Here is a 22,751-nt window from a genome sequence, read left to right on the forward strand (position 1 = left end):
GTCACAAAAGACTTAATACTGTAGAAAGCCTAGAGGAGTATAGAAAGTACAGGGGTGAAGTAAAAATGGAAAGCAAAGAAAGGATATGAAAAAATATTGGCAGGTAAAATCAAAGAAAATCCTAAGACGTTTAACCAGTACATTAAGAGCAGGAGAATAACTAAGGAAAAGGTAGGGCCTATTAGAATTGTACATGGTAACTTGTGGGTCGATGCAGAAGACGGTGGGCAGGGCTCTCATTGAGTACTTTGCCTCTATCTTCACTAAGGAGAGGGATGATGCAGACAGCCTAGTTAAAGAGGAGGAGTGTGAAATATTAGATACAATAAGTTTAGTGAGAGAAGAAGCACTGGAGGGACTGGCATCCTTGAAGGTGGATAAATCACCAGGGCCAGATACATTGCATCCCAGGCTTTTGAAGGAAGCCAGGGAGGAAATAATAGATGCTCTCAGGATCATTTTCCAATCCTCACTAGATACAGGTGAGGTCCCAGAGGATTGGAGGTCTGTGAATATTGTACTGTTATTTAAAAAGGGTGCATGAGTAGGCCAGAAAATTACAGGCTGGTCAATCTGACTTCAGTGGTGGGCAAATTATTGGAAACAATTCTGAGAGACAGGATAAACTGTCACTTAGAAAGGCATGGATTGATCAGGGATAGTCAGCCTGGTTTTATTAGGGGAAGATCGTGTCTTACTAACTTAATTGAATTTTTTGACGAAGTAACAAGGAGAATTGATGAGGGTAGTGTAGTAGATGTCATCTATGGATTTCAGTAAGGCATTTGACAAGGTCCCACATGGCAGACTGGCCAAGAAAGTGAGATCTCATGGAATCTAGGGAAAGATGGCAGGTAAGATCCAAAATTGGCTCAGTGAGAGGAGACGAAGGGTAATGGTCAATGGATGTTTTTGAGAATGGAAAACGGTTTCCAGTGGTGTTCCACAGGGCTCAGTGTTGGGGCCCTTGCTGTTTGTTGTATATATTAATGATTTAGACTTAAGCATGGGAGGCATGATTAGGTAATTTGCAGATGACACAAAAATTGGCTGTGTAGTTGATAGTGAAGAGGATAGCTGTCGACTCCAGAATTATATCAGTGATTTGGCTGAGTGGGCGGATAAGTGGCAAATGGAATTCAATCCAGAAAATTGTGAGGTAATGCATTTGGGGAGGGCAAACAAATTAAGGGAATACTCAATAAACGGGAAGTCATTGAAAGGGTTGAGGAAGTGAGAGACCTTGGAGTGCATGTCCACAGGTCCGTGAAGGTGGCAGGACAGGTGGACAAGGTGTTAATGCTTTCCTTTATTTGGTGAGGTATTGAATACAAAAGCCGGGATGTAATGATGGAACTATATAAAATGCTGGTTAGGCCACAGCTGGAATTTTGTGTACAGTTCTGGTCACCACATTACAGGAAGGACATAATTGCTCTGGAGAGAGTGCAGAGGAGATTTACGAGCATGTTGCCTGGGCTTGAAAATTGCAGCTATGAGAAGAGATTGGATAGGCTAGGCTTGTTTTCCTTAGAACAGAGGAGGCTAAGGGTTGACCTCATTGAGGTGTACAAGATTGAGGGGCCTAGATAGGGTAGACAGGAAAGACTTGTTCTCCCTAGTTGAGGGATCAATTACCGGGGGCATAGATTTAAGGTGATTGGTAGAAGGATTAGAGGGGACATGGGGGAAAAGCTTTTTCACCCAGAGGGTGGTGGGCGCCTGGAATTCACTGCCTAAGTTGATGGTTGAGTCTGAAATGCTCAACTCATTTAAAAGGTACCTGGATCTGCATCTGATGTACTATAACCTGCAAGGCTATGGACCAGGCGTTGGAAAGTGGGATTAAAATGAGTGGCTAGTTTCTTTTTTCTCTTTTTGGCTGGTGCAGACACGATGGGCTGAATGGCCTCTTCCTGCACCCTAACTTTTCTATGGGCCTATGGGAGGCTGTGTTCCGAGTGATTGAGGAGTGGATCAAGGCGACATGGAGAAATGGTCCCTTTGGAATGCCGAAAGAGGTGGATGGGAAAATTTATTTGATAGTGGCATCACACTGGATGTGGCAGAAATGGCATAGGATTATCGATTGAATATGGAGGTTGGTGGGGTGGAAAGTGAGGACAACGCATCCTATCATGCTTTTGGATGGGAGGAGATGGGGAGGACATGGCCGAGGGCTCTGTCAACCAGGATGGAAGGAGATCCTTGGTTGAGGACAATGGAAAACATATCAAAAGCATTTCTATTGAAGGCTGTATTATCAGAAGAGATGCAGAGAAACTAGGAGAATGGAATGGAGTCCTTACAGGAAGCAGGATGTGAGGAAGTCTAGTCAAGTTATCTGTGGGAGTCCCTGGGCTTAGAGTGAATTTTTGTTGATAACCTATCCCCTGAAATGGGGAAAGAGAAGTCAGGGAAGAGTCTGAGATGGTGAGAGAAGGGTGGAAATTGGAGGCTGTTGACATTTTCCAGTTAAGGTGAGCGCAGAAAACAGCACCACTACTGTCATCAATGTTCTGGAAAATGAGGTGAGAGAAGGGGCCCAAGTAGGACCAGACCAAAGAATGTTCCACATATCCCACAAAAAGTCAGGCGTATCACAGAATCACAGTGCAGAAGAGGCCCTTCGGCCCATTAAGTCTGCACCGACATGTCAGAAACACCTGACTTACCTACCTAATCCCATTTACCAGCACTTGGCCCATAGCCTTGAATGTTATGACGTGCCAAGTGCTCATCCAGGCACTTTTTAAAGGATGTGAGGCAACCCGCCTCCACCACCCTCCCAGGCAGTGCATTCCAGACCGTCACCACCCTCTGGGTAAAAAAGTTTTTCCTCACATCCCCCCTAAACCTCCTGCCCCTCACCTTGAACTTATGCCCACTTGTGACTGACCCTTCAATTAAGTGGAACAGCTGCTCCCTATCCACCTTGTCCATGCCCCTCATAATCTTGTACGCATCGATCAGGTTACCCCATAGTCTTCTCTGCTCCAACGAAAACAACCCAAGTCTATCCAACCTCTCTTCATAACTTAAATGTTTCATCCCATGCAACATCCTGGTGAATCTCCTCTGCACCCCCTCCAGTGCAATCACATCCTTCTTATAATGTGGCGACCAGAACTGCACACAGTACTCCAGCTGTGGCCTCACCAAGGTTCTATACAATATCTAGGACCCATGTGGGTACCCAGAGCAGCACCACCTATTTGGAAGAACTGAGTGGAGTTGAAGGAGAATTTGTTCAATGTGAAAACAAGTTCAGCCAGGTGGAGGAGGGTAGTGATGGATGCAGACTGGTTAGGCCTCTGTTCAAGGAAGAAGAGGCCGTCCCGGTGCGGGATGAAGGTTTAAAGAGTTTGGATGTCCGCAGTGAACAGGAGACAGTTTTGGACAGGAAACTGGAAACTGTTAGGGGAATGGAGGGCACAGAAGAAAACTGACGAAGGGGAGAAAAAGTACTATCATGATAGGAAGATATCAGCTCAGTGGGACAAGAACAAGCTGAAAAGAAAGGTCGACCAGGGCAGTATGAGATAAAAATGATTTGCTGTCAACAGATCTGTTCTGACTTTTCTTAATTAATCAACACTTGTCCAAATAACTGTTAAGTTTCTTTCAGATTATCATTTTTAAAACCTTTCCCCTTCCACCAAGGTTAAACCGACTGGCCTGACTGGCTAGGTTCATCCTTACACTCTTTTTTGATCAAGGGTGTAACATCTGCATTTCTCCAGTCCTCTAGCACCGCCTTTGTATCTGAGGAAGATTTTGCGAATTTGGTCAGTGACTCCGCAGTTTCCACCCTTACTTCCCTCAGTATCCTCGAATGCATTCCATCTGATTTAGGTGACTTATCCGCTTTATGCGCATTCAACCTTTCTAATATCTCCTCTTTATCAATTTTTAACCAGTCCAATGTCTTAGCTCCCTTCGTGTTTTGTCCATGATATCTTTGTCAATCCCTCCTTAGCTGTCACCTATCCCTGACCCTCTATCTTCTACCTGCACCACTCGCTCCTAAACAGTATAAAATCCATCACATTTCTACTTCTCTTTAGCTCTGAAGAAGTGTCATACCATCTCAAAACGTTAACTCTGTTTCTCTCTCCATGGATGCTGCCAGATCTGCTGAGTTTTTCCAGCATTTTCTGTTTTTATTGTCTTAGCTCCCTCCTCCTTCACTATTAATTCAGCAGCATCTCCTTCCTTGGCAAGGACAAATGCAAAGTATTCATTTTTTCCTCCACCTCCATGCACAGAACTCAAATTTAGTTCCCTAATTACCCCAATCCTCCTTTTACCATTTTACCACACATTACAATTATAAGCCTAGAAAATTTTTGCATTTGCTTTTAAGTTAGCTGCTAGTCTGTTCTCATACTATGTATTTGCCTCTCTTATTTCATTTTCACTTCTCCCCTGAACTTTCTATATTCTGCCTGGATCTCGCATGTATTATCAACTTGGTATCTGTCATATGCACCCCTTTTTTGCTTCAGCCTATTCTTTCTTTCGTCCCCCAGGTGTCTCTGGCTTCTCTTGCTCTACTATTCTTCTTCAAATGCATGTCTTGTGCCATGTGGGAACTCCCGGACATTTGTAGCTTGCAGGAAGTGCCATCAGCTGAAGAAGCTCGAGTTCTGGTTTTCAGAGATTGACCACCTGGCATCACTGCAGCCCAAACGCAAGATTGAGTGCCAAGTTTCAGGAATTGGTTTACCTGTAGCATAATTGTGTGCAGGCTGAGTTGGAATGCATGAGTGCCAAACTGACAAGGAGGACCAAGCAGGAAGTGCAGGAGCCCTCTGAGTGCAAATATAGAAATATACCTTAACTGCAAACAAACCATCTAATTTTTAAAGGCAGCTGCAGGTTTGTCAGCAAATTTTTGATTTCAGTTTAGCCTGGGTGATATTTGTTTCTACCCCACTGAAATTGGCTCTTCTCCAATTAAGAATTTTTACTCTGGATTGCTTCTAGCCCTTATCTATTACTAACCCAAACTTTATGATATTAGGATCACTGTTCCCTAAATGTTCCCCAACTGACACCTATCCACTTGACTTGCCTCATTCCCCAGGGACCAGATCCAGTAATGACTCCTTCGTCATTGGGCTGGAAACGTACTGATGCAGAAAATTCTCCTGAGCACACTTCTAAATCTCTTCCCCTCCTCTGCCCTTTATACTATTACTATCCCAGTTTATATTATGATAATTAAAGTCCCCCATTATTGCTACTCTATAGCTTTTTATGCCTCTCTGTAATTTCTCCATGGCTTTGATCTTCTATACCTTTTTATTTGGTGGCCTATAGAATGTACCCAGTTGTGCAATGGTACCTCTACGACTTCTTAACTCTAATCAAGTAGATTCTGTCCTTGGCCCGTGTAGGACATCCTCTCTCCCCAGCACTGTCACATTCTCCTAAGTCAATACTGCCATCTCCCTTCATCGTTTCCTCTCTATCTTTTCTGATCACCTTATATTCATTTAACACCCAGTCCTGTTCTTTTTGAGCCAGGTCCCTGTTATCACTGCGATGTCTTACTCCCGTGTGCCTGCAGCTCATCAGACTTATTTACCACACTAATCCAGAGCTCACTACCTTTGAATCCGTACTTGTTTCCTAAAATCTGGCTGCAGGACCTCATCTCCCTTTCTACCTCTTTTGTTAGTACTGATATGGGCCACGTCCTCTCACTGTTTACCCTCCTCCTTCAGAATGTTCTCCAGCTATTCAGACGCACCCTTTACCCTAGCACCAGTTAGGCATCATGCTATCCTGGAATTCTGCCTGCAGCTGAAGAAACACCTTTTTGATCTCTTAACTATTGAATCCGCTATCACTATTGCTTTTCTGACCTTCCTCCTACCCACCTGTATAGCTGAGCCATCCATGGTTCTCTGGCTATAGTCCCCAGAGGATCCATTGCCTTCACCAGTATTCAGAACTGAATACCGCTTCAAGGACAAGATGCACTCAGGGCTCCTGCACTACTTGCCTGGCCTTCCTTGTCAGTTTGCCAGTCATCCATTCCATCGCTGCCTGGATACATTTACGTTACGGTCGGTCACTTCATGAAATGCAGCTCTTAGCCTCGCAGATACACTGCAGTGATGCCAGTTGCAGGGCAATCTCTGAAAACGGGAACTTGAGTTCCTCCAGCTGATGATACTTCCCGCACGATACAAATGTCCTGCATATGAATTTGGAGCAGGAGTAGGCCATTGTGCCCCTTGAGCCTACTTTGTCATTCAATAAGATCATGGCTTATGTGATTGTGGCCTCAACTCCACATTCCGCCTACCCCCTATACCCTTTGACTCCCTCGTTAGTCAAGAATCTATTTACTTCGGCCTTAAAAATATTCAATTACCCTCTCTCAACTATTCTCCAGGGTAGAGAGTTCCAAAGACTCAAGACCCTCAGAGAGAAAAATTCTTCTCATCCCCACCTTAAATGGGGAACCTTTTATTTTTAAACTATGTCCCCTAGTTCTAGTCTCCCCCACAAGGGGAATCATCCTTTCAGATTCCACCCTGTCAAGCCCCCTCAGGATCTTATATGTTTCAATAAGATCACCTCTCATTCTTCTAAACTCCAACGAATACTGGCCCAGTCTGTCTAACCTTTCCTCAGAAAATAACACCTTCATCCCAAGTATCAGTCAAGTGAACCGTCTCTGAACTGCAAACGCATTTATATCCTTTTTAGATAAGGAGACCAAAGCTCTACACAGTAGTCCTCATGTGGTCTCACCAATGCCCTGTTTGACGTAGCAAAACATACCTACTTCTATATTCCATTCCTCTTGCAATAAATGGCAACATTCCATTTGCCTTCCTAATCACATGCTGTACCTAATTGCTAACTTTTTGTAATTCATGTACCAGGGTACCCAGATTCCTCTGTACCTCAGAGTTCTGCAATCTCTCTCCTTTTAAATAGCATGCTGTTTTTCTATTCTTCCTGTCAAAGTGGACAAGTTTACATTTTCCCACATTATACTCCATCTGCCAAATTTTTGCCTACTCACTTAACCTATCTATATCCCTTTGTAGACTCCTTATGTCCTCTTTGCAACTTAGTTTCCTTCCTATCTTCAGCAAATTTAGCAACCATAAATTTGGTCACTTCATCGATATAGATTGTAAGTAGTTGAGACCCCAGCAATGATCCCTGTGGCACCCCAGTAGTCACATCTTGCCAACCCAAAAATTACCCATTTATTCTTACTTTCTGCTTCCTGTTAGCTAACTAATCCTCTACCTATGATAAAATATTACCCCCTAGGCCGTGGGCACTTATTTTGCATAGTAATCTACTATGAGGCACCTTGTCAAATGCCTTCTGGAATCTTAAGAATAGCACATCTGTAGGTTCCTCTTTATCCACGTTACTTGTTTGCTCCTCAAAGAACTCTTAATAAATAAGTTAAACATGATTTCCCTTTCTCAAAACCATGTTGATTCTGGCTGATTGCATTGAGATTTTCTAAATGCCCCGCTATAACCTCCTTAATAGTCACAGAATCTTTACAGTGTAGAAGAAGGACATTTGGCCCATCAATCTTGCACTGGCTCTCTAAAAGAGCATCCTACCTAGTCCCACCCCCTGCCTTATCCCCGTAACCTTGCACATTCATTCTTTTCAGATAGCAATCCAATTCTCTTTTGAATACCTCGACTGAACCTGCATCCACCACCCTCTCAGGAAGTTTGTCCCAGACTCCAACCACTCTCTGGGTGAATTTTTTTTTTTCCTTGCATCATATTTACTCCTTTTACCAATTATTTTGAGTCTGTGCCCTCTAGTTCTTGATGCTCTCTTGAGTGGAAACAGTTTCTCACTATTTACCCTGTCCATAACCCTCTGGATCTTGAATACCTCCATCAAATCTCTTCTCAGCCTTCTTTTCGACCAGGAAAAACAGTCCCAACCTCGCCAGTCTATCCTCATAGCTACAGGTCTTCATCCCGGGAATCATTCTTGTGAATCCCCTCTGTACTCCCTCCAATGCCTTCACATCCTTCCTCAAGTATGGGGCCCGAGAACTGGACACAGCACTCCAGATGAGGCCTGATTAGTGTCTTATACAAGTTCAACATGACCTCCTTGTTCTTGTACTCAATGCCCCTATTAATAAAGCCTAAGATACTATATGCTTTATTAACTGCTGTCTCAACATGCCCTGCCATCTTCAATAACTTAGATAGACAGATTCTGGCAATTTGCCTATGATGGATGTTAAGCTAACTGGCCTGTAGTTTCCTGCTTTCTGTCTCCCTCCTTCCTTGAATAGAGGAGTCACATTCGCTATTTTCCAATCTGATGGGGTTCCAATATGACACAAGATTTGACGGGACTGTGGTGCCCTGCCTTCTCTCTATTTATAATCTGCTAAATTTACCAGAAATAAACTTGAGACTTGTCCCTGATCTGGGCAAAAAAGCTCACCAGCTCCTCAGTCAATTCCTTCCCTCATGCTGACATCACTTTCTGTTTTGATTTGTTTTACTCCTGTTCCTGATGTTTGTGCTCCCTCTCCTCCTGGTTCTATGATTCAATGTATGAATATTGGGGCGCGATCTAGTAATGTTGAGACGTGATTGACTAAAGTTGAGGCATAATCTACTAATGTTGGGGTGTGATCTACCAATGGGGCATGATCTACTAATAGGGTGTGATCTAATCATGCTAGGTCATTTTATACTAATATTGGGCATGACTCACTACTTTTGGGATGTGATCCACTAATGTTGGGGCTGTGACCTCCGAATGCTGGGGGATGATCTACTGCTGAGCTGCGCTTGACTAATGTTGGGGTTTGAACTAATGATTGAGCTGTATGATGTACTAATGCTGTGGTATGATTAATAACGTTGGGGTGGAATCTATTAATATCAGTGTGTGTAATCTTTGACGTGCCATCAGTCCTCTTAGACCTTGCTGAAGTGGCTGTTTTTCTCCTGCAAACCTTGACTGTGAGCACTTGCATACTCTTCAGTGACAGAAGTATTCCCCTTTAGGTCTTCAAAGGCACACTTTCTAATTGTAGTTCTGAAGAGAAATCAGTTTCAGCATTCCTGTTTTGGTTTCTTTACTTGGCATTGTTAAACCCGCTCCTGGCACCCTTGCCTCCCTTAGTTGTGACTGGGAATTGAAGGGCGGTGTCTGTACAATTTTCCAAAGTATCTGTTAGCTCTGTTCACTGTAAACTTTGCAGCACTTGTTAGCATCTATTTATATGGTTGATGATGGCAATAAAGTTGTTTGAAAGTATCAATAGCTAGGTCTGTATTTTCTTTTAAAGGCTGTGTATCTCAAATTTACAGTTGTCAGGTCCTGAGCTGTTTCTTTGGCCATTGCTGACAAATAGTGAAAGATTATCAGCAGTTAATAAAATTGGCAGAGCAGAAATTTCCAGTCTCCAGAGTGATGTCAGAAATCGTTGGTGGTTATTGAGTTGAACGGAATTGAATTGAGTGCATCTGCATGAGTTCATTAACTAAAATGGTGAAGACTAACAGTGGCTTCCAGCCATGACCATGAAGCTTTCCTAGTGTCTGACTTGTCTGCACAGTTAAATTAATCATGTCAAAAATATGTTTTTGTAGTTTTGACAGAACCAATTTTTGATTGCAAAATACTATATTTTTACCTCTTTTCCCTTATTACACCCGGTCATGAAGCAAGAATTTCAATAAAAAAAGCATCTCCATTCAAATTGCCCCATGGTTGTAAATTTTAAGATGAGACATCTATTCTGTTATAGATATGTTTGTTACGGATTGTTTATGTTGTAAAAACTGCTGCCAATCTTGGCTGACATGGGGGAGGTGTTGGTAGTGCTCCAGTTAACCTCAATGTTGACATGCTAGGAATGGGAAAATCTGCCAGGGTTTACCCCTCCAGTTATTATCCTGTGACTCAGTTGGAAAAAAATGAGATGAGATTGATTTGTGTTTTGTTATTATTTCACAAATGGTGGTTGTACTAATGTTTTTCTGAGCAGAGGGTAGTGGGCAGTGGGGTTCTCCAGGGGTCAACATTAGAACCATTGTTTTTTGTTGTACATAAATAACTTGGCTATGGATAAGGAAAGTGCAATTTCAAAGTTTGTAAATGATTCAAAACTTTGCAACATACTAAATAAGTAAAAGAAAGTAAAGACTTTATGCCAATAAAACATGAAGGAAATCAAAACTGTGTGCAGTTCTACATTCACTCCCTCCACCACTGCACAGTAGCAGCAGTGTGTACGATCTACAAAATCCACTGCAGAAACACACTAAGACTCCTTAGGCAGCACCTTGCAAACCCACGACCCATCTAGAAGGACAAGGGCAGCAGACACATGGGAACACCACCACCTGGAAGTTACCCTCCAAGCTACACACCAACCTGACTTGGAAATATATCACCATTCATTCAGTCGTCGGGCCAAAATCCTGGAACCCCCTCCCTAACAGCATTGTGGGTGTACCTACACCACAGCGACTGCTGCGTTTCAATAAGGCAGCTCACCACCACCTTCTCGAGGGCAATTAGGGATGGGCAGTAAATGCCCATAAATTAATAAAAAACAAATGGACGATCTACTGAACCCAACAAAACGGCTGCTACATGTCCACATGACCACAGGAGTGGCTTTTTGTTCTGGAAGCTACCAACAGGAGTTACAAGAATAAAAGAATCCTCCTCTCATCATCGTGGACTCCCATACTCAATTGTAAGGAAATTATAATCACGCAACCAGGGGATTCGCAGATGAAAACTTGTATTCCTTCAGAGTTGTTAGCAGACCCATCTCACACCTGGGACTGTCCAGGTCCATTTCAAAAGAGGACCATTGAGGGAACAATGGACATCATTTACATCTTGATAAGCTTATCCCTCTTGTGGAGTCAGAGGGTCTTGCCAGACAATGGCTCCCCAACACCAGATCCTCAAAATGGTAATGGTAACTCTTTCAAAAGCTAATGGCTGGCATATTATCAGTCCTGAAACCAAAGCCAGTCCCAGACACTAGGTAAACATCCCTTTTGAAATCGCTGTAGAGAAGGGTCACATGACTTGAGTGAGCATTTTGAAATCTCTATATTCCCTTGAAAACTGAGACCCCCTCAATCTGCTGTTTGAACACCAACCGAAAAGAACTGCAGCAGATATCCCAGCTGACCATGCAGCCGGCCACCATCTCTCAACTGCTTGAAACCTGTTTGATTTTAAAAGCCTCTGATCATCGCTTGCCAACTGGTCTAAGCACAGCAATCCTATTGTGCTGCACTGTCATTCGTTTCAAGGACATTCCAAGTTGTTTTCTCCAACCAGGAACTCACCTGGACTGAACTCCGCCATGAAGGAAACACCCTCTGGACTTTGAATTTCTACACGCTGGAAATCATGTGAACTAATATTAATTTCTGTGGTTCTTTTACTATTGTTATCTGTAGTTGTAAAAACTCCCTCTCTTCCAACCCCTCTTACTGTGTGTGTATTTATTATATATGTAAAAATATATTGTGTGTGTGAGCGGTTGCGAGCAATCCTCCACCGCCACCCACCTCCAATTTCCCAGGTTTGACTGTGAAATAATCTAACCTTCTGAGTTAATCATAGAGGGAGTTTGCTGCATGGTACTTATGAAATTAGACCACACAAACTGAGGGTTTGGGGAGACACGCCACAACCTACTTTAAAAGTAATTCAAAAAAACCTCTGCTTATGGACAGAGGAGGAGAGGATAAAGAAGTTCAATTTGGCTCTCTTCTGTCCGTAACAACTTACATTTATATAGCACTTTGTATGATTACAAAATATACCAAAGCACTTTAAAGCTAATAAAGTACTTCAGCAGAATTCAGAAGGACATAGACAAACTGGTGAATGGGCAGACACATGGCAGGTGTAAGTTAATGTGGATAAGTGTGAAATGATGCACTTTAGGAGAAACAACTTGGGCGGAATTCTATGTCCCTGTCGTGGCAGGGGTGGGGCCATAAAATGCAGTGAGCATACAAAACTCCATTAACTTTGGGACCGTAAAATCCCTCGGCGTAAAATTCTGCCCATGGTGGCAGCCTTTTGTTTCGTAAGATGATGGTTTGCGTCGTGGTGGTCAACTCTGTGTTAAGCATTGCCAGGTGTGGCTCAGTAGCCCCACTCTGGCATGGCGGTCTCTGCCACATTTGCTGAGAAGACGACAGTGGGCTGAGAAGGTGCACAATTCACTGGCCTCTGTTTTCTTTGGGTCTTCTTCTCGGCCCGCTGAGTTTTTCATTTCTGCTCAGCTCTTCCAATGCCTTTCCAAATAGTCAGCCTCCAGAGGTCATGGCAATCAGTGACTGTCTTCCAGTTGTCAGTGTCAATGTCTGCCATCCTCATAATTTGCTTGCAGGTGTCCTTGTAGCAGAGACATAGATGCTCAGGAGGTCGTGACCTGTTCACCATATAGAAAGTCTTTCGGTACTCGACTGCCATCCATCTGATGAATGTGACCAAACAGTACAGACCTTGTTGGCTTAACAATGAGTGCATGTTGAAGGAATTAGCACGCTCCTGGACTTCTGAGTTGGTGACCTTGTCCTGCCAAGAGATGCTGAGTATACTTCTGAGACAATGAAGGTGGAAACAGTTCAGCTTTTTCTCCTGCCTAGCATAGGTCATCCAGGTCTCGACGCTGAAGAGGAATGTACTGAGGATGCAGGCTTGGTAGACTCTCGGTTTTATGTTCTCAGTCAGATTGCTGTTGTTCTACATTCTCTTCCTCAGCTCGGACATAACAGCTGCAGCTTTTGCATTGCATGTGCTGATGTCAGCATCAAGTGGCAAATTGCTGATGATTGTGGAGCCGAGATATGTGAAGCAATCAACAGCCATCGGTGTCATGTTGTCAATGTTGATAAATGGCGGTATGGCAACATCCTGGACCATGACATTTGTCTTCCTGATGCTGATGGCCAAACCAAACTCTTTATAGGTGTGGGAGAGTCTATCCATATGCTACTGAAGATATTCCTCAGTATGGAATGTTAGTGTGGCATCATCAGCAAAAAGCAACTCTCTGAGGACTTGGCACATCTTTGTCTTGGATCTTAGGTGGACAAGGCTGAACAGTCAGTGCTGGTATGTAGGTAAACAGCCTCTGTGGATGACCTGAAGGCATGTGACAATAGCAAAGAGAAGAATATGTCAAAGAGTGCTGCTTGTGCTGAGTTGTGTTTGACCCCCCTACAGATCACAGAATCTCAGTGCAGAAGAGACCCTTCGGCCCATCGAGTCTGCACCGACACGTCAGAAACATCTGACCTACCTACCTAATCCCATTTACCAGCACATGGCCCATAACCTTGAATGTTATGACGTGCCAAGTGCTCATCCAGGTACTTTTTAAAGGATGTGAGGCAACCCGCCTCCACCACCCTCCCAGGCAGTGCATTCCAGACCGTCACCACCCTCTGGGTAAAAAAGTTTTTCCTCACATCCCCCCATAATCTCCTGCCCCTCACCTTGAACTTATGCCCCCTTGTGATTGACCCTTAAACTAAGGGGAACAGCTGCTCCCTATCCACCCTGTCCATGCCCCTCATAATCTTGTACACCTCGATCAGGTCGCCCCTCAGTCTTCTCTGCTCCAACGAAATTCAAAAATTTCAAAGGGTTCTGATGCTAACCTGTCATAGCTGACCTTACCCAGCATGTTGTCATGGGAAAAGGAGATTACATTGAACAGAAAAAAAACAAAAATACCTGGAAAAACTCAGCAGGTCTGACAGCATCTGCGGAGAGGGATACAGTTGACGTTTCGAGTCCGTATGACCCTTCATCAGAACTAAGACATATAGAAATGAGATGAAATATAAGCTGGTAGAAGGGGGTGGGACAGGAGAGCTTGATAGGGGGCCAGTGATAGGTGGAGGCCAAGAAGAGACTGCCAAAGATGTCATAGACAAAAGGACAAAGGGGTGTTGACGGTGGTGATATATAAAGGATGTGCTAATAGGGACATTAAGGGTAGCAAGCTAGTGGCAGATGGCCCTAGGGTGGGTGGGGTGGGGGGAAGGGATCGAAATGGGCTAAAAGGTAGAGATGAAACAATAGATCGAAATAAATTTAAGGGAAGAGAAAAAAATATAGTTGTAAAAAAAAATGATAAATTATTGGAAAAAGGGGGATCGGAAAGAGGGTGGGGATGGAGGAGATAGTTTATGATCTGAAATTGTTGAACTCAATATTAAATTCAATATTACATTGAACAGCTTGGGCAGGCAGCCACTTTTCTCCAGCAGCTTAAATAGACCACCTTTGCTCATACGGTCGAATGCTTTGGTGAAATTGACAAAGGCAATATATAATGGTCTTTTAATTATTTTTTACACGTTTGCAATAGATTTTAGTGATTTGTATGCCTGGTCATGTGAACATATTCTGATAAATTATTGTTCTGTCCAGTCATGTGCTGTGTGACTAACCGGTACACACTTGTACCAAGTGTTATCAACACACCTGTGTCATATGTCATCAACCAGCAGGTACCTGCACCATGTGTTGCCAACCAGTACAAACCTGTACCATGTGTGGTTAACCAATACACCCTGTAACATGTGGCCAACACCTGTATTTTGAGAAATTATTTGCTTTCCTTAATGTACTGTGAAAAATTCGGGTTTATACATCATAAAATCATTCTTACCATGTTATATGTTAGTTTTAAATCCCATTCCTTGACATTATCTTGCATTGTTAATTTTTTTCAGTATTACTGGATATGTCGACCATGCAACTATTTTTTGATCTCTATCATTGCATTCCTCCTTCACTTTCTCCACTGGTAAGTCTTGCTGTGTGAATTTGACTGTAATTTCTGAAACATATTGTATAGCTTAGCTAACATGATAGCTTTATTAAGCAGCATTTAATTACCTCTGGGACATGGGTTTAAATCCAGCCCACACTATTGGGATGAATATTTCCTCTGCCTGTTGGCCTTAGGGAGGCCCTTTGTTATGCTTAATTCGGCTCCTTGGACTCGTAGTGTAAAACTACCTCTAACTTGACATTAAATTGGCAGCCTCGCTCAGAATGGCCATAGGATGGAACTTCTCACGATGGTGATGTGGAGGTTGTTTTCTCAGGTGGGACTAAGGCACATTTGTTGGAGTGGGGCAGAGGGAGATTTACTCTGACTAATGCTTTACCTGATGTGAGGGTGCTTGATACTGAAACTGGTACTTGGTATGGAACATGTTCTATCCGCCAGCTCTGAAATTCAAAAACAAAAACTGGGACATAAACTTTGTGAAGGGTTCAAGCATGTGTTGCTTTTCATTTAAAAGCCACAAAATTGTATTCTATTCTAATGGTAAGACAAGTGATTAAATTCCACTGAATTACTATCATGGGCTGTAACTTCCGAACTCCAGCGTTGGATTTGGGGGGTACCCCAGAGATGCGCTGGGGAATCTCTCTGGTAAGTTCCCAGATAAGGGTTTGCATGGCAATTACCCAAAAGTGCAAACTTCCTCTAGACAATTGCGCTGTGCTGGAGACCATCCAAAAATGCGGTTTAAATCACAACCTTTGGATGGTTCCACCGGGGTTAAGCCAATAGTTACCCAGAAAAAGTTAGAAAAATTAAAACCTCTTCTCTAACTTCTGGGCAACTGTTGTAAAGACCCAGACCAATCCCCCCGATGAGACACCCCCCATGGGACTCCTTACCTTCCACTTCACCCCCCCCCTCCCCCCCCACAGTATTCGCCACATGCCGACCCCCTCCCATGGGATTCCCCCCATCTGCACGGGACTCCTCACCCGACAACCCTGCGGGCCCGACTCTTACCCCCCAAGTCCGATCCACAACCCGCAAAATTACAACCCCAGCCTCCCGAATGTCCAAGCCATGATCACGTGGTTGCTCATGAATTATAATATCCTGCAGTTGTATTCAGTTAATATGGAACATGTAGGATTTCTTGTTTCTTTTTCAGTTCATTTAAGTATGTTTTGCTATTACTCAGTCAGCCTGTGATTTTTGTCCCCCACTTTCAGAGCAGTGGCAAATTTATCTTTTGACACCAAATTGCTCAGACTAAAGATTACAATTTTCTCCCAGCCCTCCAAGCTGAGGGATAGTTTCTCTACATCCTTGAGAGAAAACTAATTCCATCAGGCATGCGTGGAGCTTTCTTCGATTAAGAATAGGACTAGGCTACGCTAATAGTAACAGATGCCCCGTGTTTATTGGGTGTCTGGAGCACAGCGAAGCTTCTATCTGCTCTCACCTCTGCCAAGAGTAACTTAGCTTATACAATTGTGTCCTGATTTCATACTGATTGGCCTTGTCCTTTTCTTGAACCCTCCCCTCTGATAGTTTTGTACATCTGATACTTGGAACTGTGGGAAAACTTGTCAAAAATAACTTGCATTTGTTTAGCACCTCATCAGTAGTATTTCACAATCAATTAGTTCCTTTTGTTGTTCAGTTATGTGGCAATCAAGTTGGTCACTTTGCACACAGCAAGATTTCACAAGTAACAAATGGGATATATCTATTTTTAGTTGTGCTAGTTGGGGGAGAAATGTTGGCAAGGGCCATGGTTCCATCTGAAGTGGAAAAATGAAATTTGATTCAGGCTAGCAATGGTATTAACAGTGATGATAACAGAGATCTCTGCATATGTAAACAAGTGGTTTCCATTCTTGCTATTGTTTAGTTGAGTGGAGGTCTTGAATTCTGATGTTCACTGATACGCAGCTTGTCATTATGGAAAGGGGACAGGAAATTGGTTATAAATGATCACAAACACTGAAGGATTTGATTTTTAAAAGTAAATTGTAATTCAGTGAATTAAAGTTTTCCCTCATTTTAAGATAGATGAAGAATTTAGATGCTTAATTTGATTGTAAATGAACTCGTCTGTGCTAATGTATTAATTGATATCCAGTTGTTCCAAGTGCAACACAAATAGGGAGAGTATTTACTCTCTTTGTTGAGGTTTATTCTCAAATTTCATTACATTATTCCATTATTTTCCAGGTACTTTCTTGTTTAGCCCAATTTGCTTCAATGAGGAGGTCACTGTTTAGCAACACAGAAAGAGCGACATTCCTGACTCGCCTCATGAAAGGGGTGCAGAGAATACTTGAAAATCCTCAGGTACTGATTTAAGAAATCCAGTATCATGTTTTTGCTGTATAGCTGTACTGAAATTTCAAATGTTTTGAAAGATTGCTAGTATTGGAACATACAGAATTCGGCCTTGAATACAACTGATTAAGGATTTAAGGTAAAGTTGAATGGACAATCATTTGTTGTACTGTTATTGCCACTGGCTGCAATCTTTGAATATCATGTTAGCTCAATTGGACTGTAACACCACCTTTCCCTCTGAGATAATCTGACCTAAATCCATCACATAGCTTGATGCATAGACAGACATAACAGGGATCAGTGCTGGTACCTCAACTATTTACAATCTATACCAATTACTTGGATTAAGGGACTGAATGTATGGCTGCTGAATTTGCTGGTGACACAAAGTTAGTCAGGAAAGTAAGTTGTGAAGAGGACTAAAGGACCCTGCAAAGGGATATGGATAGGTTAAATGAGTGGGCAAAAATTTGGCAGATGGCGTAGAATGTGGGAAAATATGAACTTGTCTGGTTTGGCAGGAAGAATAGAAAAGCAACATATTATTTAAATGAAGAGAGATTGCAGAACTCTGAGGTACAGAGGGATCTGGGTGTCCTGGCACAAGAATCACAAAAAGTTAGTATGCAGGTATAACAAGTGATTAGGAAGGCGAATGTAACATTTATTGCAAAGGGAATGGAATATAAAAGTAGGTGTGTTTTGCCACAGTTGGTGAGAACACATCGGGAGTACTGCGTACAGTTTTGGTCTCCTTATTGAAGAAAGGTTATAATTGCATTAGAAGCAGTTCAGAGAGGGTTCACTTGACTGATACCTGGGATGGCGGAGGGGGCGGTTATCTTATGAGGAAAGGTTGGACAGGCTGGGCCTGTATCCATTGGAGTTTAGAAGAATGAGATGTAATCTTATTGAAACATGTACGATCCCAAGAGGTCTTGACAGGGTGGATGCTGGAAAGATATTTCCTCTTTGGAATAGAGTAGAACTAGGGGGCATGGTTTAAAAATAAGAGGCCTCCCATTTAAGATGGAGATGAGGAGAAATGTTTTTCTCTGAGGTTTGAGTGTGTTTAGAACTCTCTTCCTAGAGAATGGTGAAGGCTTGATCACTGAATATTTTTAAGGCAGAGGTAGATGAATTCTTCACTAATAAGGGAGTCAAAAGCTATTGGAAGTAGGTGGGAATGTGGAGTTGAAGCAACAATCAGATTAGCCATGATTTTATTGAATGGCAGAACAGGCTCATGGGGCCGAATGGTCGTGTACTGCTACTAATTCGTATGTTCGTATGTAGACTGATCCCTACCAACTGTCAATATCAGTATAATTAAAAAGTAAACATTTTTGGGTGTTGCTTCTTTGAGCGATTTTGGAAGGTGGTCAACTCAAGTCTGAGGAAGAAAATGTGTCAATGTAAGACAAGTATTTCAGTTTCTAGAATTTCCGTCCAAAACTATATAAATACCAAAATGTGTGGACAGATAAGAAATACATCTGTTCAAAAGAATTGGCAAAAAATTTGAATGTTGAACTTTTTAAACATGCCTGAAGTGTGTTCAATGGATGATTGTTGACACATGGCAGAAATTTGGTTGTTGCTCCATTTTGTTAAGTAATATATCTTTTGTGTTTCTTATATGATGCAGAGGGAAGGTTTTTTTGTTTTGGTCTCGAGCCCTGGCCCTCAAAATTGTCCGTTTTTAAAAAAATTCTGTTTAATGTTTAAATTCTGTTATGGAGTTTATCTTAAATTAAGAAAGATTGAGTTCATGGATCTTCATTAGGTTTAAGACTATTGGTTCTAGCCCATGTTAATAAATGAAGGGCACATAGGTGAAGAAGGTCATAGTCTCCTGAGAATAGGCTTCACAAGATAAACATAGAAAATGTTGAACATGCACATCATCTAAAGGTTAACATTTTTGCTGACATTCTTCATCAGAACTGAACATTTTCAATTTTATTGCATATTTTTAGCATTTTTGACACTGAGTTTTTATTTCATCAAACAAAATCAAACATACAATTCTGACACAGTTCAGGCTTTGAATCTGGTGTTTGACAAACTTGTTATATATTTGCAGAAGGCAATTACTTTGGCTTTGAGTCAGAAGGTTATGGGTTAAGCCCTATTTCAGAGACTTGAGTGCATAATCCAAGCTGATAATTCAGTGCAGTACTGAGGGAGTGCAGCATCACTAGATGTGCATTTTTGGATGAGATATTAATGTGAGGCTCCAACTGCCCTCTTGAATGGATGTAAAATATCCCACGCACTATTGAAAGAAAGAACAGGGGAGTTCTCTTCGTGCCAGGCCAACATTTATCCCTCAACCAACATCATCAAAATGATATTTGGTCTTTTATCTCAATGCTGTTTGTAGGGTTTACTGAGTATAAATTGACTGCCACATTTTCCCTCATTATGGCAATTGTTACTCTTCAAGACTAATTAATTGGCTGTGAGGTGCTCTTGGACATCCTGAGATTGTTAAAGGCACTATTTAAATACACATTCTTTTTTCTTCCTAACCAATGATTTCCAAGGACTTGAAACATATGGGTTTATTTTTCACTTCCTTTTCCAAACAAAAATTCCTGCTTCACCTTCATAAGATAATAGCTGTATTAAATATACCATGGCATTATATAAGAACAAATGGCTGGAATATTTGCACCATGCTCGTTGCAGTACTATCCTAAAGAAACTTTACTTTTCTTATAGTGAGGATCATTTAGAATGAATCGCATTTTTACGTATGATAGAAACATAGTAACAGGAATAGCCCATTCAGACTTTTCCTCCATCCTATCAGATCATGGTTGATCTGTACATAACTTCATCTACCTGCCTTGGTTCCATAATCTTTAATACTCTTATTTTGAAATTCTCAATTAATCTAATTTCAATGGCTTTTTGTGGGAGAGTATTCCAGATTTTCGCTATCCTTTGTGTAAAGAAATGCTTCCTAACATAATGGGCTGGATTTTCAATCTGGCAGCAGGAATCTGATGGCCAGATCGTTTCTGGGTCCCAATCCCACGCCATGTCAGCATCAGTGGCGAGTCACTCTTTTTAAGACCCTAATTGGCCTGTAGGTGAGTTCAGCACCCAAATAGCAGCCTGGAGGTGGGACCTCCTGATAGGATGATTCTTAAAAAAACAGCAGTATTAATGGACTTACTCTTGTCTGGAAGATTGGAGCAGGCAGGAGACCATATGGCCAACAGCTTCACAGCCCACACAAGTGCCCAGGTATTCACTCCTCAGGTATTCAAGCCACTGTGCTTAAGGGAAAGTAACTTTGTACTACTGTCTGAGCACCTGAGTTTAACTGTTAGTTTTTTATACATGATCTTCATCAGCAGCTACAGTGGTTGATGGCTTCCCGCTGTGCTCCCGACATCTGTGCACTGATAATGTCCCAACACCTGCTTGACAACAAGGTAAAGACCAAAACAAAAACAAAATTACCTGGAAAAACTCAGCAGGTCTGGCAGCACCGGCGGAGAAGAAAAGAGTTGACGTTTCGAGTCCTCACGACCCTTCAACAGAACTCTGTTGAAGGGTCGTGAGGACTCGAAACGTCAACTCTTTTCTTCTCCGCCGATGCTGGCAGACCTGCTGAGTTTTTCCAGGTAATTTTGTTTTTGTTTTGGATTTCCAGCATCCGCAGTAGTTTTTTGTTTTTATCTCAAGGTAAAGACCAAGGCTGGCTTCTTCAAACAGAGTTTTATTTTGGTGCAAAAAACTCAACAGGATCCTTGCCTCACCTGTTTTCCCTTCATACTCTTTTGAGCAACCAATTAAACTATATTAATAAAAATTAGGGACAAATTAAGAAGCAGCCCCTTAAAGGGATACTGCAAAGAGAAAAAGCCAACCTTAAATGAAACTTACAAAATTCAAACTAGAACGTGATTAAGGGGGTCAATAGAGCACTCCAGTCCCCGCGAGCACGGAAGGCCTCAATCATGACGGCATACACCGCGTGCTCCATCTCCAGGGACACCCAGCTGGGAACACAACCGCAGAAGAGGGGCAGGCAGTCGGGATGGAGTTTTCCCTTTTTATACATACCAAATGGATACTTGGCTTGTTCACTAATAATTACCAGTTGAACTCCTTGTGAGTTAACTATTTCCTTCCCCAACAGATTCCCCTCTTAAGATGAAAGTAACTCTTAAGTATCTATATAAAAAAAGGATCTTCTTTCCCGTAACACAAACATCAATATATATTTTTCTATTCAATAAATCCTCCTTAGTCCCCCTTATGAGAAAGAAAACATGTATAGATGTGTTCACACAGAAAAAAAAAATCATTTTCCTCTTCTCAAAGGAAAAGACGTCCCTCTGAGGATCTCCAATAACTTTTTGGAGCTCGCTCCTCTTTTCATGAAGCAGTCGGACAATTGGTAGTTGCTATAAATCCATTTGACCTTGGCAAACTCCTTATTCTCGAGCATCTGTTTAAAGCTTGCAATGTCAATTCACAATCTCTTCTTGTTAATGCACTTTGTAGAGTGAACATTTTTCCAAAGTGACCTATTGTCTATAACACATTTGATAGGTACCATTCCTGAATACCCTGTTCCATGTAAAATTTCTGCCAGCATCTTTGATATGAAGAATGCCACATCAACCATCTCAACAAGGGAGAGAGTTTCTGCTGTCAACGTACTTTTTACAACTCTTTGTATCTTTTTAGATTCCCATACCTTTTTCCCCACCCATGAGAAATATTATAAATCCTCCTGCACTCGAAAACCCATCACATAGATTTGCATTAGACACTAAACACAATCAGTTTAATTTTTCTAACGTTATACCAAAACGAGAATTTCAAAATGCGATGCTCCATTTTTAATTTTGTCAATGTTTTGTTTGCTCGAATAATTTCTTCAACCTTGGGATTGTTCTTTTTAGTGCTCAATTCCAAAATGTCAAAACTGACATCTGGCCTTGTTTGTTTGCTGAGCCAATTGAGTTACCCAATTAGACTTCTGAATTCCTCTTTTTCTGTTTTAGAACCTGCTGTATTTTTCTGGGAGGCCCTACCACGACTAATTGCAATGGGATTGACATTCTCTAAGTAGGATTGCTGATGTAAAGTGATGTGTGATCCACTCTGCCTAATTTCCAATCCAATGTATTTAAACGCACCAGAAGTGAGACTTCCAACCTTGAATTCTGTCCTGAGCCCATTAATCACAACTGTTTCAAATTCGCTACTGCTACCCCACAGAAAATTGTCTACATCCATCATAAAGGTGTCTGCAAGTTTCTCTCCGTAGTGCCAATAAAACATTGCCAGGTCTGCTTTCAACTGAAGACAGTCCAAGTTTAATAAAACTGACCTCACTGAGAAATAACAAACTCTGGAGATGTTATTTAAACTATATATGCATTTATTTAACTTCCAGAGTGTCCCTTCTGCGTTTGGCACCTCTTTTGGTGGACAGAGAAAATCTTCCCTTTGAAGTTGGTGTCCCTGCAAAAAGGCAGCTTTAATATCAATTGACTTGCATTCTCAAGCATTTGTAGCTAACAGAGATAAGAAGATCTTCAGAATAACTTTT

The 22,751-nt window shown here is 42.0% G+C and overlaps 1 protein-coding gene across 1 annotated transcript in view; it reads left to right on the forward strand.

The window, feature by feature from the left end:
* The window catches only part of LOC144685323 (ran-binding protein 17-like), a 947,082-nt gene that overhangs the window by 135,454 nt on the left and 788,877 nt on the right, over positions 1 to 22,751 (forward strand). The window contains exons 8-9 of the mRNA XM_078549733.1: positions 14,772 to 14,845; positions 17,054 to 17,173. Of these exons, the coding sequence (XP_078405859.1) occupies positions 14,772 to 14,845; positions 17,054 to 17,173 (194 nt within the window). The remainder of the gene's footprint in view (positions 1 to 14,771; positions 14,846 to 17,053; positions 17,174 to 22,751) is intronic.

This window comes from Cetorhinus maximus, chromosome 10, assembly GCF_964194155.1.
Source record: "Cetorhinus maximus chromosome 10, sCetMax3.hap1.1, whole genome shotgun sequence".
NCBI classification, from domain to species: domain Eukaryota; kingdom Metazoa; phylum Chordata; class Chondrichthyes; order Lamniformes; family Cetorhinidae; genus Cetorhinus; species Cetorhinus maximus.